Below are 15,620 nucleotides of genomic sequence, written 5' to 3'. Positions count from 1 at the left end.
GTTTTACCCACCTCTATAGGCTACAGGAGCGAACCTAATGTCCCATTAATATGAGATCCATAGTGGATTGACCGTACATTTTAAACATCCTGTTATGCATCCTTAAACGTCGAATAAGTGATTTGCATGATCAAGAATATTTTCACATGCTCTTAATGATCTGGTAATTAAAATGTTGCGGGGCAAAGAAGATGCTGTAAGTAAAAAAAAAAAAGAAAAAAGAAAAGTACATTCGGAATTTCTGCACTTTGTAGTCTTCCTTGAAAAGGGACTATTCCGTGGAAAAAGGGCACAACTGCGCTCGCACACACACACACACACACACACACACACACACTGAATGGACCAAGAGGCAGACAAGACGATACTGTAGTGCCCATGTCTGTCTGTCTGTCAGCAAACCATGTTTTGATCGATCGCTTTTGTAACAGTTAAAAAAAAAAAAGATATCGAAAAAGTTTCTCCTGCTTGATCGCATCTTTTGATCTCTTTTCTATTATCCTTCCCTTGTTTTCATTTGCTTTAGGTAACGAAGCGCTCTCTCGAATAAGCGTATCAGGTGAATGCAAGCCTTGAAGCGCTATGATAAAAAAACTTTCCTTTCCGAACCCGAATGGATGATAAACTGTTAGTTGTCCTTAGTTTGTATATCATTGAACCCCAGATGGCGCTGTTGAATTTCAAAGCGATTACAGCAGGTCTTTTTGATAATGTCTGTGATTACTGTAACTATCTGTCCAAGTTTTCGGTGTACAATAATTACAATTTGTTAAGTGCACCATGCATGAAGTAATCCTGGTGGCATTTTTATAGACATCGTGACATAAGGTAATATTCAATTTGATGATTATACAATACTTTCAGATATTCCACGTTTAACGTTACTGAAATTGAAACTGAAAGTCTCAAGTTTTGAACGATTTAAGATTGCAGAGAAGGGAAAATTTTCTTATATTTGTTTATTTCTTTGATCTTTGAGTGTGTGGGTGCACTTTCACAATCTTTTTTTTTTTCCAAAGCGCATTTGAGGTATACCTTCTTAGGGGCAAGATATTCTGAAATGAGAGCTACCGTGATTGGAAGGTTATCAAAACTAACACAATACGGATGAATACAATACGTCAACGTTTAATTATGAAGAATTTTATTCATTTGTTTTGCTCATTCATGAATCACTTAACTTTGATTAGCTGCAGCAGTTAATCATGAGTAGCTCGTTACGACAGGTCATCTAAAAAGAAATGAATGCAGTCCACTGGATTATCGAAGACTGGAAAGATAACATATTTCATTTCTGATCCTAAAATGTCTGTCTCCTTGGTTAAGAACAGTTTAAATGCAAAACAAATATACAACGTCCACCTTTACATTTTGAGATTTTTTTTGAGATTTTTTTAAGATTAAAGCTGCTCAAGAAACAAAGATTTTTTTTTTACAAAAATTTTATCTTCAAATATATGTCGTGTGATACGAGGGTAGCATTATAATTAAAATGTTTTATATTTCTCTAATTGATGATGTCCTTAAGTACATTGTGTATTTAAGATATTTAAAAAAAAGTATGAAAAAGGCGTTCATCTGTTTTCTTTACATTCAACCTCTCTATTGAAGATAAAAATATAATCTATGATACATTATAATTATATTGACCGGATGTATGTTAAATCGATACATTTTAGCCAAAATTGTGTCTTTTACTTCTTTCTCTTTTCGTTCAACCTACCCACAGGCTTACGCAAAAGAGAGACGACAAGACAGCGTTGATTGCAGACGAGGCGAACGGTCCCTTCGAGTTCACGTCGGATGGCGGCGTGGTGAACTCGGACGGCGGAGAGAAGGGGAATGCACGGCCGTCTTTCCAGTTCCACCACAACACCTACGGCTACGGGTCGAGTCGGCGATGCCCGCCCAACTGCGGCTGCTGCCCGTGCTGCGCCATCCCGAAGCGGTACATCGTGGCCATCATGAGCTGCATCGGCTTCCTCATCTCCTTCGGGATCCGGTGCAACCTGGGCGTGGCCATCGTCGACATGGTGAACAATGAGACCGTGCACTTAGGCGGGAAGGCGCAGATTCACGTAAGAAACAGATACGAAGATAGATAGATAGATAGATAGATAGATAGACAGACAGACAGACAAATATAGATAGATAGATAGATAGATAGACAAATAGATAGATGGATAGATAGATAGATAGATAGATAGATAGACAGATAGATATATTGATTGATTGATTACTTGATTGGTGGATTAATTGATTGATTGGTTGATTGATTGATTGATTGATTGATTGATTGATAGAAGGGAGATAGAAAGAGAAAGAGTGAGAGGATTTGATCCCAGAGTCTTCTCCACACTTCCACTGTATAAGTGTGATGCTGCGATAATCATCATCTCTAACAATATGATAACTAAATGCAAACACCACAGAGCATTCAGTAGTATACAGCTTGAATCAACCATATAATCTAACTTGTCCTATTTCCCTAACGCTGTGCTTTGACAAAAAAGAAAAAGAAAAAAAAAAGAATCCCCGTCATGAATCCGATCCGAAATCCGATCATAACTGAGTCTCCACGAACTTGTACTAATCTCATTGTAATTGATATTCAAGGCATTTAGTCGGCCCTACTTAAATAATAATAATGACAAAAACATCAATGATAATAATAATAATAATAATAATAATAATAATAATAATAATAATAATAATACTAATAGTAGTAATAATGATAATAATAATAATGATAATAGATAATTGTGGCCTCATATAATGCGCTGAAGTCCATGAAGAATGATGCTCACGGCGCTGTTTGATAACCAGCATGAACAGTACATAATACAGTACAACCATACAATAATCAACCACACTAACTTATCAGAACAAATTAATACAAAAACAAACAAAATGCTTAACGAAATTGATCTCAGAACATATATGAAAGCATAAACGAAAAATGCAGTAACATGTTTCCAAACAACTCAAACCATAACAACCATAGTTCATTCTTAATTAAGAATTAAACAGATATTTTTTAAGGAGTGTTTCATTACATTGTAAAGCGAATGTGGAAGTCCATGGACAGTTCTTCGTCACTACGCACTATTCACCGTCTTTCAAGCTTTACATCCACCTCTGCATGCTGAAAGCAATGGTTCATTTTTGGTTGAGGTGGGGATTATGATTTTAACTCTTTTTTTGCGAGATAATTAGAAACGACTTATAAAATATTAAAGAGCATGTAACTATGAGAGGTATTCAAGGTTTATTTGATGAAAATCGGTTTTGGAACAGATGAGCGATCCAAAAACAAAGTCATGAAAAGGACCTCTTTGTTTTTGGATATCTAAGACATTTCAAAACCAATTTTCATCAAATAATCTTTGAAGTCCTTTCAGAATTGTACGCTCTTTTCATAAAGGGTTTCTCATCTCACAAAAAAAAAGTTGGAAACATGAAGCTCCATCTCAAACAAGACTATACCATCCCTTTAAAAGTTCTTGACCAAAATGCTTCCATAAAGTGCAGATCGATAGATTAAATTCGTTCCAAACGCGTACATTTCTGATCTGTATAATCATGTAACAAAAGTGAACTTAGATACCATTATCCCACCTAGATTGTTTTCTGGTCCTTTAGTGTATGTTTTAAGGGCATAATGCTGTTCTGTAATTAGACATTTCTTCCACTCGGCATGTATAAAATTTGTTTGAAGAATTAAAGAAACAATCATGGTATGACAAACAAACAACCTACTTACATTATGCCACAAAAAAATATTCATGACCGTATGATATTTTATCCGGAAAATGTTTACCAATTGCAACCCAACGATTTGTCTTGCAGATCTCCACGTATATTATAATTCTTAACAAGTGTTGAATTATATACAACATGGGAGAGTAATGACCGATGATCCGTGCCTAATACACCACAATTTTGATGCGGGTGAAAATACATTCGCCCTGATTTTTTTTTTTCTCTCCTCATATGCGTTTTTGTTGTGAAAGTCGAATCTCCCTACATGAAAGAAATTTACATGACATCCACTGCATAGAATCATTTTCTTATTTGTTCTATTTTCTGGATGTGGTCTTTTATGTCTATACTCTCTTCATAAATTTTCGCTTTTTATCATACAGTCGGTTGACTCTCGATCTCAATGCAGTAAAGAAGGACATTTGTATGTATGTATGTATGTATGTGTGTTTGTATGAATGAATGTTTGTGTGTGTGTGTGTGTGTGTGTGTGTGTGTGTGTGTTTGTGCGTGTGTGTACTATTCTCTGTCCAGCAGTTTTCAGATAGGTAAAGACGTAACATTATCTTATCTTATCGATTTTACTGGTGAATTTATTAACCAAGACCGTACGTAATCGACTACGCTAACTTAGTACATATTTGGAAAAAAAATAGCAACTATCATAAGAATGGACACGAATTCGCAAAGTGTAATGATTTAAATTCTAATTGTTTAGTGTCAAATTGTTTTACAACAGGAACCAGACTTTGATTGGAGCGTGCGGGTGATTGGAATGATGCACGGGTCGTTCTTCTGGGGCTACATCCTGACACAAGTTCCCGGGGGGTTTCTGGCGGCAAGATTTCCCGCCAACAGGTAAAGTTTATACCTGATTTAACGGGATTACGGCAGGGAGGAAATATGGATCGATGTGAATAAACTTGTTTCTTCTCTTGTTTTCTTCATGCGGCTTCTCATTGCTGTCGGCAAATGGGACAAATTAGAAAATCATTTGATTTGAGATAATCCGCTTGGTAACCCTGTTCTAGCCATGCAATGCCCATTTCTTTTCCTTCATCGCAAATTTTTGTGAAATGTGATCACTCGTGAAATTTGTCTAAATTTATTGCGGTCTAATGAAACAGAAATGTATTGCTGATACGTTGCCATAGATTAAAAGACTGGTTAAAGGCAGAAATGTTCGTTGTCCCGTAAAGTATATAACGTATGTATATGATGTATCTCCCGGACCAACATGGATGTGATTACTTTTCCTCATTAACAACGTTTCATTGGAAAAATGAAACACTTTGAGACATTACTCTTCCAGTGGTCTTAGAGTCAGCGAGTAAGCTGAAGCCTTTGTACAAAAACATAGCAAATTCAAATTAAACCAGTTGATAAATATGAATGAGATAACACGTATAACGCCGCATGGCGGCGAAGGCTTAATATAGTCGCTGAACCGAAAATATCCTTTAAAATGGTTGTCCCCCAGTGAGTACGATTGTCACGGTACTATCTATTTTTCCAGATGCCTGAGCATAATTCAGCAACACTATCAATACAGCAATATTATCTTAGCTATGTGGAGTAATTATGTTATTTCTTTCACAGGATATTTGCAACAGCTATCTTCATTTCGTCCACGCTAAATCTCTTTATTCCGTTGGCCTGTCACGTGAGTCCGGTGATGGTCATTGCGATTAGAATGCTACAAGGATTTGTAGAGGTTCGTATAAAATCATATCATCCTATCGATACAAATGGTTTGATTGCAAAACTCCATTATTGTCAAGTTGAGATTCAAGCGATTAAATTTGCTTAAAAAACGGAAATGATAACAAAATAATATATGGGACATTTTTAGTCATAATTCAAGAATATTTCTCATATTTTAGTGGGGTACACCGCAAAAGTTTTATTTATTGTTGTTCTATCTGATAATGGACTTACTTTAAAATGTTATGAATTTAGCGCTTATCCTATTTTGCGAAAAAATCCTGAATATCCTAATCAAATATGAATGTTTATAGAACATTAGACAGAAAGAGTCGACACAGATGCTCCTTGTCATCTTATGACCCTGATCAAGTTTTAGACATGAAGTTTTAGACAAAACTGAACAATATGGTGACGTCGTCAATAACAAGGGGGAGATGATATCTCCATTATGATTTCTATTATTATCATTATTATTATTATTATTATTATTATTATTATTATTATTATCATTATTATCATTATCATTATTATTATTACTATTACCATTATACTATTTCTAAAATTGTAGAATATATATATATATATATATATATATATATATATATCATATTCTCATTATTGTCATTATTACTTTCATTAGCACTAGTGTACTACATAATTATATCATCTCAGAATTATTGTCTCCGGTGACTCTAGCAGGTTTTCATGTGACGGGACACAAATTGTAAACTAGTGCAGTTACGCCATTATTGGGCAACGTTTGAAATGATTTCCGTTTTGTTGTTCCTGTTTGTTTGTTTGTTTGTTTACCTTCGAGATTTTTGGTGTCCAGGTTGATTCTCCCTCGAAATGCAAAAGAAAATAAGAATAAAACGATGGAAATACGCAATGACTGCGTCATATTTACAGGCAACGAACTTGGTAACCCTTTATGTTCTCTTACACTGGATCAGTTGTAACCTTTGCGCAGTCATATTGGTATTTGTTAACCCCTCCCTCAAAGCAATCAAACAAACAAACCAACTCCCAAAGAAAAAAAAATCGTGCTTCACATCGGATAACCCACCCATACATTGCGACAATTGTCGCCACAGTCCCCAATAAAGGCCAGACAATACAGCTGGGGTCAGGGCGGTGAACTTCAGTATTACAGCGAAATTGCCGTCACGGTTTAGTAAATACCTCCAAATCGTCCCACGTCATTTGAAGCTGCCATCACTGAACAAACCTCGCTGTTGGGAAAGCTGGTATTGTTAGATCGTTTAAGCTATTTATTTGTGTATCTATTTATTTGTTTATTTGTGGTATCCATACAGAATTTCCCATTCATTGCATTAAAGGTGGTCTCCAACACTATAGGCCCGATTCAACATATAATATACGAACAATTCTGTACAATGCACACGTAAAGCTATTCATGGAAATCGTCATCTTATGATATTACGGGAAGGAAAATAATGATTACAAGAACATCCACTTAAATGACTGACATGATGTCATAATTGCCACATTGTGAAGTAAGTTGTACAACAGTTCCAAGAATGATAGCAATGGGTCAAATGACCCCGATTTTCAAACCATCTAAACAAAACAGATGTAAACCTAGGTATCAGTCGGTTATTAAAAGGGATGGCGTACTATAAGTAGATTTGCTGACAGTTAGTTCCCAGACATCTGCTCTGATTGGAAAACACTCCGACACGGGTGGACTAGCCAATCAACGAGCAAGGCTTTGCAAGAGTCAAAGTATTTGATTGAGCACAAAACATAAAATACAATAAAAAGGTGACAACATAAATTCTCTCTTTGATGTTTCAGGGAGTGGAATACCCAGCATGCCACGGGATGTGGAGTAAATGGGCGCCACCACTTGAGCGGAGTAAACTCGCCACGATAGCGTTTTCAGGTTTGAATACCATCCAATACCAATTAAAAAGACTTTTCAGACACTCTTGTCGTTAAAATTCCAAGCCAGAGGATAACTGAAACTGATCTTCGAAGAATAGAACGATATGAATCGGAAAATTCTTACCTGGACATAATTTTGATACTGCCAGCATAATGAAGAGAAACAAGTTACTGTGATGGCATAATAGTGGCGTCGGAAAAATGTTAGACGAAAAAAAAAAAAAAAAAGATACTTCCGTAGGAGGTAGTGGTAAAAGATAAAAGGCGACAATTAAGGAGTTGTTGTTATCAATTTTGGTTGCTGCAGTATATACTTATAAGAAGTTAGAGTTACTTCTTATGTAAACCATTTCTTCTTTTAATTTTATCAGCTTCTTTCTGCTTTTAAAAGTTTTCCTTGTTTCGTTTCATGTCTATATCTATCTCCTTATCTCTGTCTCTCCTACACAAAACAACCAGCACAATATCATTATAAATACTTTCCCAAACACACACATGTACAAACAGTATCTTTTTTCTCTTTCTGTTTTCTGATTATCTATCTATCTATCAATCTATCAATCTATCAATAAATTGATATGTCTATCAGTCTATCAATCTGTCTATATATCTATATATTAATCTATCAATATATCTATATATCAATCAATCTATCCATCTATACATTATCAATCTGTCAATCCATCTATATTTATCTATCAATCTCTTTATCAATCTATCTATCTACTTATCAATCAAAATTATCGATCTATTTATCTATCTATCTATCTATCACTATACAATGCTTGTCGCAGCTCTGTCACTTTTCGTCTTGTTTTGTCTCCTCTCTCTCTCTATCTCATGTCTATTTTCCCAATTTCTATTAGTTCCTTCCTTCAATGTGCATAGAGACATGAATCTATTTTTGTGACATGCGCTATACAAATACGGATTATTATTATTATCATTATTATTATTATTATCATTATCTATCTATCTATCACTATATCTATCTATCTATCTATCTATCTATCTATCAATCTATCTATCTATCTATCTATCTGTCTATCTATCTATCTATCTATCAATCAATCTATCTATCTATCTATCTATCTATCTATCAATCTGTCTATCACTATATCTATCTATCTGTCTATCTATCTATCTATCTATCAATCTATCTATTTATCTATCTATCTGTCTATCTATCTATCTATCTATCTATCACTATATCTATGTATCTGTCTATCTGCTCCTTATCGCTCATTTTTCCACTCCACCCCCTCAATACATTTTCGTACAATACGTTTCCAAAGTATTCCTTCCCTTCTGTAAGTGTAAAAGAGATTTATGTTGTCATTTCATTTAAACAGTGCTGACATTATTCTACTACTATTCTGTCGTAGGTTCATATGCTGGAGCCGTTATAGGTATGCCGATAGCTGGTATACTCACAGACTACGCTGGTTGGCCCTCAGTATTCTATGTATTTGGTGAGTAGATCGTCATTAACTAATATTATAACCTAGATAGCGTTTCAATACATATCCGTTATTCGTCTTTAATGTGTGAATGGTTATTTGAGTGTACGTCTTTTCTTTGATAAAATATTCTATTCATATGAAAAAGTCATTCAAACCTACAATACTTGTGTCGTTTTTTTCTACTGTCACTCTTATCAAACTCAAATTCATCTTCTTCTTTTTTTAATTGTGATCACTACGTTTCCTTTTGGTAATAGGCCCTACATGGATTTAAAGGCATCAGAACTGGTAAACTTATGTTATATATGTTATTTTGTACTGCCTGAATCATCATGATTCTTACTATTTTTGTTTTCGTCATACACCATTTAGCTGTAGGGTAGCTGCGGGACTAAGAAGATCGCAGGGTTTGTAAGTTCCTCTTGCGTACAGCCAAACTGTCATGTTTGAGAACAATTTGTAGAGAAATTAACTACAGCCTCATGCAGCTCCACCCTGCGCTCGAAATTAAGATGTTCTGTAGTTCCAACAAGCTTTACTATGATTTTAATATTTCATTTTAGTTTAATTTTGTTTGTCTGTGATATTTCATTGCTGTTGTTTTCTGTAGGCGCTATGGGAATCATTTGGTACGCATTCTTCATGTGGATCGTTCACGAGACGCCGGCAAAGCACCCCACGATTTCGAAGGAGGAGCGAAATTACATCGAGGAGAGCATCGGGGAGTCCAGGGGGCTCGTTCAGCAACGAATCACGGTGAGTTTAACATCGGGCAGCCGCATGTGTGTTTATGTGCGCTTGTGTATGTGTGTGTGTGTGTGTGTGTGTGTCTGCTTTAGATACCAGGGCTTAGTGAAACTGGCAGCACTAACGGTTTTTGTTCTCTAATAAACCATGAAAAGACTCCCGATGACCGGTCAACTTATGGGATTGTTGCTTCAGACGTAATTACTTTACTCATTCACGCTAATAGCTCTACGGGTCACCGTTTGTTTCTTTTCTTTTCTTTTTTAAACTCTGCTCTACTGATATTGGCAACTTATATGTATATATATATATATATATATATATATATATATATATATACATACTATACATACAAGGTTAATGGCATTATGACTATTGTGATGGTGACTTTGAATGCGTTAATCGCCAATGATCGTCCCCCACTTCATTAGTACAACAAATGTTGTTACCTGTTCTTACCGCTTTTATACGCAGCGGGTTATTTCGAATGAACGTCGTTTCTAGCAAGGGGGCGGGGGAGGGGATATGACTTAAAATTTGCAAAGAAAGAACACACTTTACATCTTCTTTTCGACCCTTACTCAATTGTCAAGCCTTAACGTGACCAGTGATTATACTCGTGCTTTCAGAGAATGCCTGAAGGAAAGATGATGGATATGAAATAATGTGAACTTGGAATTTTTTGTGTTGTGTCCGGAGTAAAGTGACACAGAAGACCGGATTCAAATATGATTATCCGTCATAATGGGGTGACTACACGTATACGTATATATTTCAAGTAGATGTCTATATTGCTAAAGTGGTATTCAAAGCCTGAAATTATTCATTCACAATATTTTTGTCTCTTTGAGGACGGTGAAGGGGGGGGGGGTTGGGGAGGGGAAGGGGACGTGTTGGTCCCCTTTTTAGACGATAGTCTGTCGCGAATTAGCTACTTTTCACGCTACGAATATCAGATTCTTCTTTTTAGATGTTTTTTTTTCTTTCGTTTTCTACACACCATGTAGGTTTTCACAGTTCCTTGGAGGAAGTTCTTCACCTCAATGCCCGTCTACGCCATCATCGTCGCAAACTTTTGTCGGAGCTGGACCTTCTATCTCCTACTCACCAGTCAACCGTCGTACTTCGAACAGGTTTTCGACTACGCCATTTCAAAGGTATAGCTCCCAAAGAGTCTCGTCAAAGGATTTGACTTTCATAACAGACTGTGATTCAAGAGCGGTGCTTTGTCTTGATCATCATGTATGTCCTTCTACATTTACCTCAACAAATATCTTCGCGGTGGCATGTTTACTTTGTGTAACCACTGAAAAAGGTCACTATAGGCAGAGAGGTGTAGTGCAACACTACACCTATGCTTGTTCCTATAATTGCGTTATACTGCCTTACATATCTTAATTGTTCAATTCTTTTTTAATGGGGGCATTTTGTAGATGTTGTATCCATCAATATACTTTTAGGACTTAGAACAGCCTCCTGCCTAATCATAATGATGAAAATCATATCCATCGTTATTTGTTTTTTGCATTTATCATCATTTTTGTTAACATGGGTACTATCTGCATAACCACTTTAATTATCACTAACATTCACAATTGTCATTATCACTATTATCATCGTCGTCATTATCATGCATTCTCTAACTTTATCAACTGCCCCCGAACAGGTGGGTTTCATCTCGGCTCTACCGCATCTGGTCATGGCGATCATCGTGCCACTCGGCGGGCAGCTGGCCGATTTTCTCCGGAGGCGTCGGTACATGTCGACCACCATGGTCAGGAAAGTCTTCAACTGCGGTGGTGAGTTCTGCGTCGCGTTCGCTGTTTTCTGCTGTCTTGGCGAGACATTCGGGTCATCTTCTGTATAATTTCTTTGTTAACTATTTGCAATCGAAGTAGAATAATCGTATTAATGTTTTCAATGTCTCAAATCATTTTCTTTCTTCAAAACTTGTACATTGTAATCCCTACATTGACGTTTCCTGTTACTATACTGAAAAGGAATTTACATGTAACTCATGTATGAAACTATGTTAAAGAAAGTAACATCCAAATAAAAAACAAAAACAAATGAAATTTTACTAATTATAAGAGTGATTGGTCAACAGTGAAAGTTGATGTCGTCGGTGTATATCCACTAAGGGTTGACACAGCCTTCATGGCCTCAAAATTATAACTCTTTTTTTTTTTTAGTTTTATATTTGCGCATCACTGCATTATGTAACAATCATTTGAATTACGAAATTATTACATTGGAAATTTATACCACTATTATAATTATTGTTCCTACTGGACTCCCTACTAAATCGAGAGAACTTTTGAGTGTAAGATTCTTGTAATCGTATACAAACATGATACTAAAACAAGTATGGCCAGGTGTACCTGGATCTGATTCAGTGGTCATCACAGTCTATTCTTTACATGTAATACTTTTTTCTTTAATTCATTTAATTATTTTGCAGGATTTGGTGGAGAGGCGATATTTCTGCTTGTTACTGCATATTCAAGAGGCCGTATGTTGGCTATAGTGTCACTTTGTCTAGCCGTAGGATCCAGTGGTTTTGCTATATCAGGTAATTAAAAAAAAAACCAAATATGAATAAAAATGTTGCAATAATTATATAAGAGCTTAACAGTTAGTCAGTCTTGAATTGAATGACCCTTGATTATGGAGATTTGTACTGCGATCAAGTCTGATTTCCTATCATCGAAACCCTTCATGCACATGAGTACAAGAGTACATATATAATTGGTGTTGTATTACATTGGTATCACATATTCAGATAGGGCCTCATCCACGTCAAGCTCTGCTTATGATGACGGTCCCCTGTATTGATTTCTCCTTTGTTAATAGATACAGTATGCCTTAATATGTTATTTTGATTCATAATTATGCCACTTCAGACTGAATGTTATTACGCAAATGATTTTTCTTTGTATTGATTTGTATGTATCTGTATCATTTTGTTTTCATTTGCAATTGTATTCGGAGAAAGAAAATGCAGAAATAAACCAAACAAACAACAAACATGTTGTGTGCCTGCATCAATGTTCGCTCCGGTGCTTCAGTTTACACCAATCTCAAATTATTTGCGCTTAGGTAACACCGTATATTCTTGTAAGAAAAATGTTGGTTTGAACTGTGTAGTAGGAAAAGGAGAAGAAAAAGGAGAAGAAGAAAAAGAAAAAGGAGAAGAAGAAGGAGAAGAAGAAAAAAAAGAAGAAGAAGAAGAAGAAGAAGAAGAAGAAGAAGAAGAAAGTGTTAATTTCTTTGTTATAGCTCAATATTGTACAGGCATGACATTTCTTTTTTTTTTCGGGAGGGGAAGGTGTCATACATTTCTACATATCTATCTATTTCTTATCATTTTCTTAGGGGTTGGGGCGTGGGGTGAAATAATATTGCTCATGTATTCAGTTTTATCCCAATTTTAAAGGAATTTCAATTTCAATTCTGTCGACTCCCTCCACATCCAGGTTTCAATGTCAATCATCTAGATATCGCTCCCCGTTACGCCAGCATCTTAATGGGAATATCCAACGCAGTGGGTACACTATCCGGGATCATCTGTCCTGAAGTCACGGGTTCTCTGACGAAAGATCATGTGAGTAACTCACCCTCATACAAATAAAAAGCAAAAAAAAACACACACAAAACAAACCCCCGACAATTACAAAATAGTTTTCAGTATAGATTGAATGCGTGGATTTAGTTTGTAGAACTAATTTAGTTTGTAAGACTAAGTTTGTAAGTTTGAATCATTTGAATCATTTGAAAATGTTTAAAGTTTATCTGTAGGTTATAAGTAGTACAACAGTTTTGGGCGAGAAATAGTTTCATTTCATTTTGAAGATTATTACTGTCACTGCGATGAACGTATTGTTACCATTGACACTAACTCACTACATGAAAAGAATGCTCGACTATCAAGTGTAATTCACAATTTAGATTGCAATCGTTAGATTAGAATAGGTTTCCTCCTTACAAATTTAAGCACAGTTGCGAGGGAGCGTCACTCTGACAAAGGATAGCTCGCCATGACTTGTAGCTATAATCATTGGCATTGTTATGGTTCGCAAGAATCGCGTTTGGCTCATGATATCAAGAGCTTCGATATTTTTCCAGTTCAAGTTCAATTCATCTCATAATTCTCATATCAGGTTACACTGAAAATGATATGAACACAAATGATTGTACTTTGTCAATAGTTATCGAACAAGAGAGAATGAAAGTATATAAAATAGCTGTAATGATATCTGGTCAATATCGATATCACAATGCAGACTGTGCAAAATATATTAGAGACGTGTGGTGGGACCTACATTTAAGAAGCAAGTTCGTTTGGCTGTAAACCCCGAATCATCAGTGTCTGTGAACGCAAAAACGGACAGCGGACAAGAGAGCTAGGAGTTTGTGTGATAACGTATGTGGCAAAATGACTTGTATTCCACAGACGGCTGATGAGTGGGAGAAGGTCTACCTCGTCGCGGCCATCATACATTTCACCGGCGTTCTCTTTTACGGAATCTTTGCCTCTGGAGAGAAGCAGCCGTGGGCGGAGCCGCCCAACCAGCCCCTCCCCGACGGACTGGTTACGGACAATGGAGCGGCGCCCGGCGTCAAGAGCTACGGGGCCCTCACGGAGACCGGCCAGGGCATGCCGACGAGCGTTACCAACGGCGGCTACGGATTAAACAGCACCATGTACCCAACCACAAAAGAATCGTATGTGCAGCCCCTCCCTTACAGAAAGAGCAGCAGTAGTGACGAGAGCACGCTAGACGAGGGAGGCGGAGCATCGTAGGTTTTGTAACGTCTACTTAATGTGGGTGCTCAGTTAACAGTATCAATAAGAGGTATCTACGTGACACAATCCAGAGAAAACAAATGAAAAAAAAAGTATGCTTTCACCTTGTACATGAAATATTGTCAATAACTCCACCCCTGCTTCAGCCAATCCCAAGTTTGTTTTTGGTGTAAGCTAATTACAGACCGGTTCAAGGATGATAACATTGACAAAATGTGATGGCAGCGTGATGTGGTTGAATTGTGTCGACACATAGGAAATCGGTACACGTATTTCAGACGTGCCCCGGCGTTGGTGGTAATCTTCGTTGGGAAGGAAAGAATTAAAAACACAGACAGAAATAAACTGGGTTTTTGGACTGTCGTTATGTCTTATGTGTTGGCTAACACTGATCATTAAAACCAAACAACAGCGCACTACACATGATCCAAGCATGGAGTTAGTTGGTATGTAACTCCTTGATCATATTTACATCTGTCGTGTCTGTCGAAACTGAGGGATTAACTGCTTCCCTACCCCTTATGGATAACGCAAAGGACGAAGATAAACATGAAACAAAATATGAAACAAAAGAGGGAGTGAAAGCCGATACAAAAGACATAGCGAAAGGAGGAATGGAGGACTAAAGTGTTATTGATTCTATTGGACAAGGCAGAGGGTAAAACAGTCTGCAAAGTTTTCTCGCTCCAACTCACCTTTTCTTTCTTTCTCACCCAAGAAAAAAAAAAAAAGATTAACTCCCCAAAATGTTAACATTGATAACTGTTGATAGATGGTCGGGTTTAGAGGCTTTTGGCATCGTTAAACTTTTGCCATAATTAAAACAAACAATGTTATTGAGCACACCAAACACACAAATATACACACACCACCATCACCACCATCATCACCATCCTGACAGAAACAACAACATCAACAGCAAAGGACAAAGGGAAGATTATCGAAAGTTTGAAAGTAATAATGGTGTGGATAGTGTTTCACATTTTAATGAAGCGAAGTTGTAGAACAGACTATCTTGTTCGTTGACAATAAACATTGAAATAGCCGACAGGTTTGATGACATCGAAGTGTATCCAGCGCAATAAGTAGTGTAAGTATAATGCTGACAACCGGAAGTGATGGTACAGCCAGTTAACGTATTTTTCATATCTAGACTGCCGAATGACAATTTTTTTTTCATTTTTCTCCTTGCTAGAAGGAATTGCTCGGATTAGATTGAGTCAATA

The 15,620-nt window shown here is 36.6% G+C and overlaps 1 protein-coding gene across 1 annotated transcript in view; it reads left to right on the top strand.

Moving 5' to 3' along the window:
- Window positions 1–14,599, top strand: part of LOC139730483 (vesicular glutamate transporter 1-like) — a 34,777-nt gene extending 20,178 nt beyond the window's left edge. Inside the window, exons 2-12 of the mRNA XM_071641324.1 lie at window positions 1,730–2,078; window positions 4,502–4,620; window positions 5,362–5,476; window positions 7,288–7,375; window positions 8,763–8,849; window positions 9,451–9,596; window positions 10,595–10,744; window positions 11,254–11,386; window positions 12,049–12,159; window positions 13,064–13,191; window positions 14,041–14,599. Coding sequence (XP_071497425.1) covers window positions 1,730–2,078; window positions 4,502–4,620; window positions 5,362–5,476; window positions 7,288–7,375; window positions 8,763–8,849; window positions 9,451–9,596; window positions 10,595–10,744; window positions 11,254–11,386; window positions 12,049–12,159; window positions 13,064–13,191; window positions 14,041–14,391 — 1,777 coding nt within the window. The 3' untranslated portion in view covers window positions 14,392–14,599. The remainder of the gene's footprint in view (window positions 1–1,729; window positions 2,079–4,501; window positions 4,621–5,361; window positions 5,477–7,287; window positions 7,376–8,762; window positions 8,850–9,450; window positions 9,597–10,594; window positions 10,745–11,253; window positions 11,387–12,048; window positions 12,160–13,063; window positions 13,192–14,040) is intronic.
- The last annotated feature ends 1,021 nt before the right edge of the window (window positions 14,600–15,620 follow it).

This window comes from Diadema antillarum, unplaced genomic scaffold (genome assembly GCF_040938485.1).
Source record: "Diadema antillarum isolate AM-2024a unplaced genomic scaffold, OU_Dant_1.0 seq00000316_RagTag, whole genome shotgun sequence".
Taxonomy (NCBI): domain Eukaryota; kingdom Metazoa; phylum Echinodermata; class Echinoidea; order Diadematoida; family Diadematidae; genus Diadema; species Diadema antillarum.
This window is presented reverse-complemented; position numbering and strand designations above follow the sequence as displayed.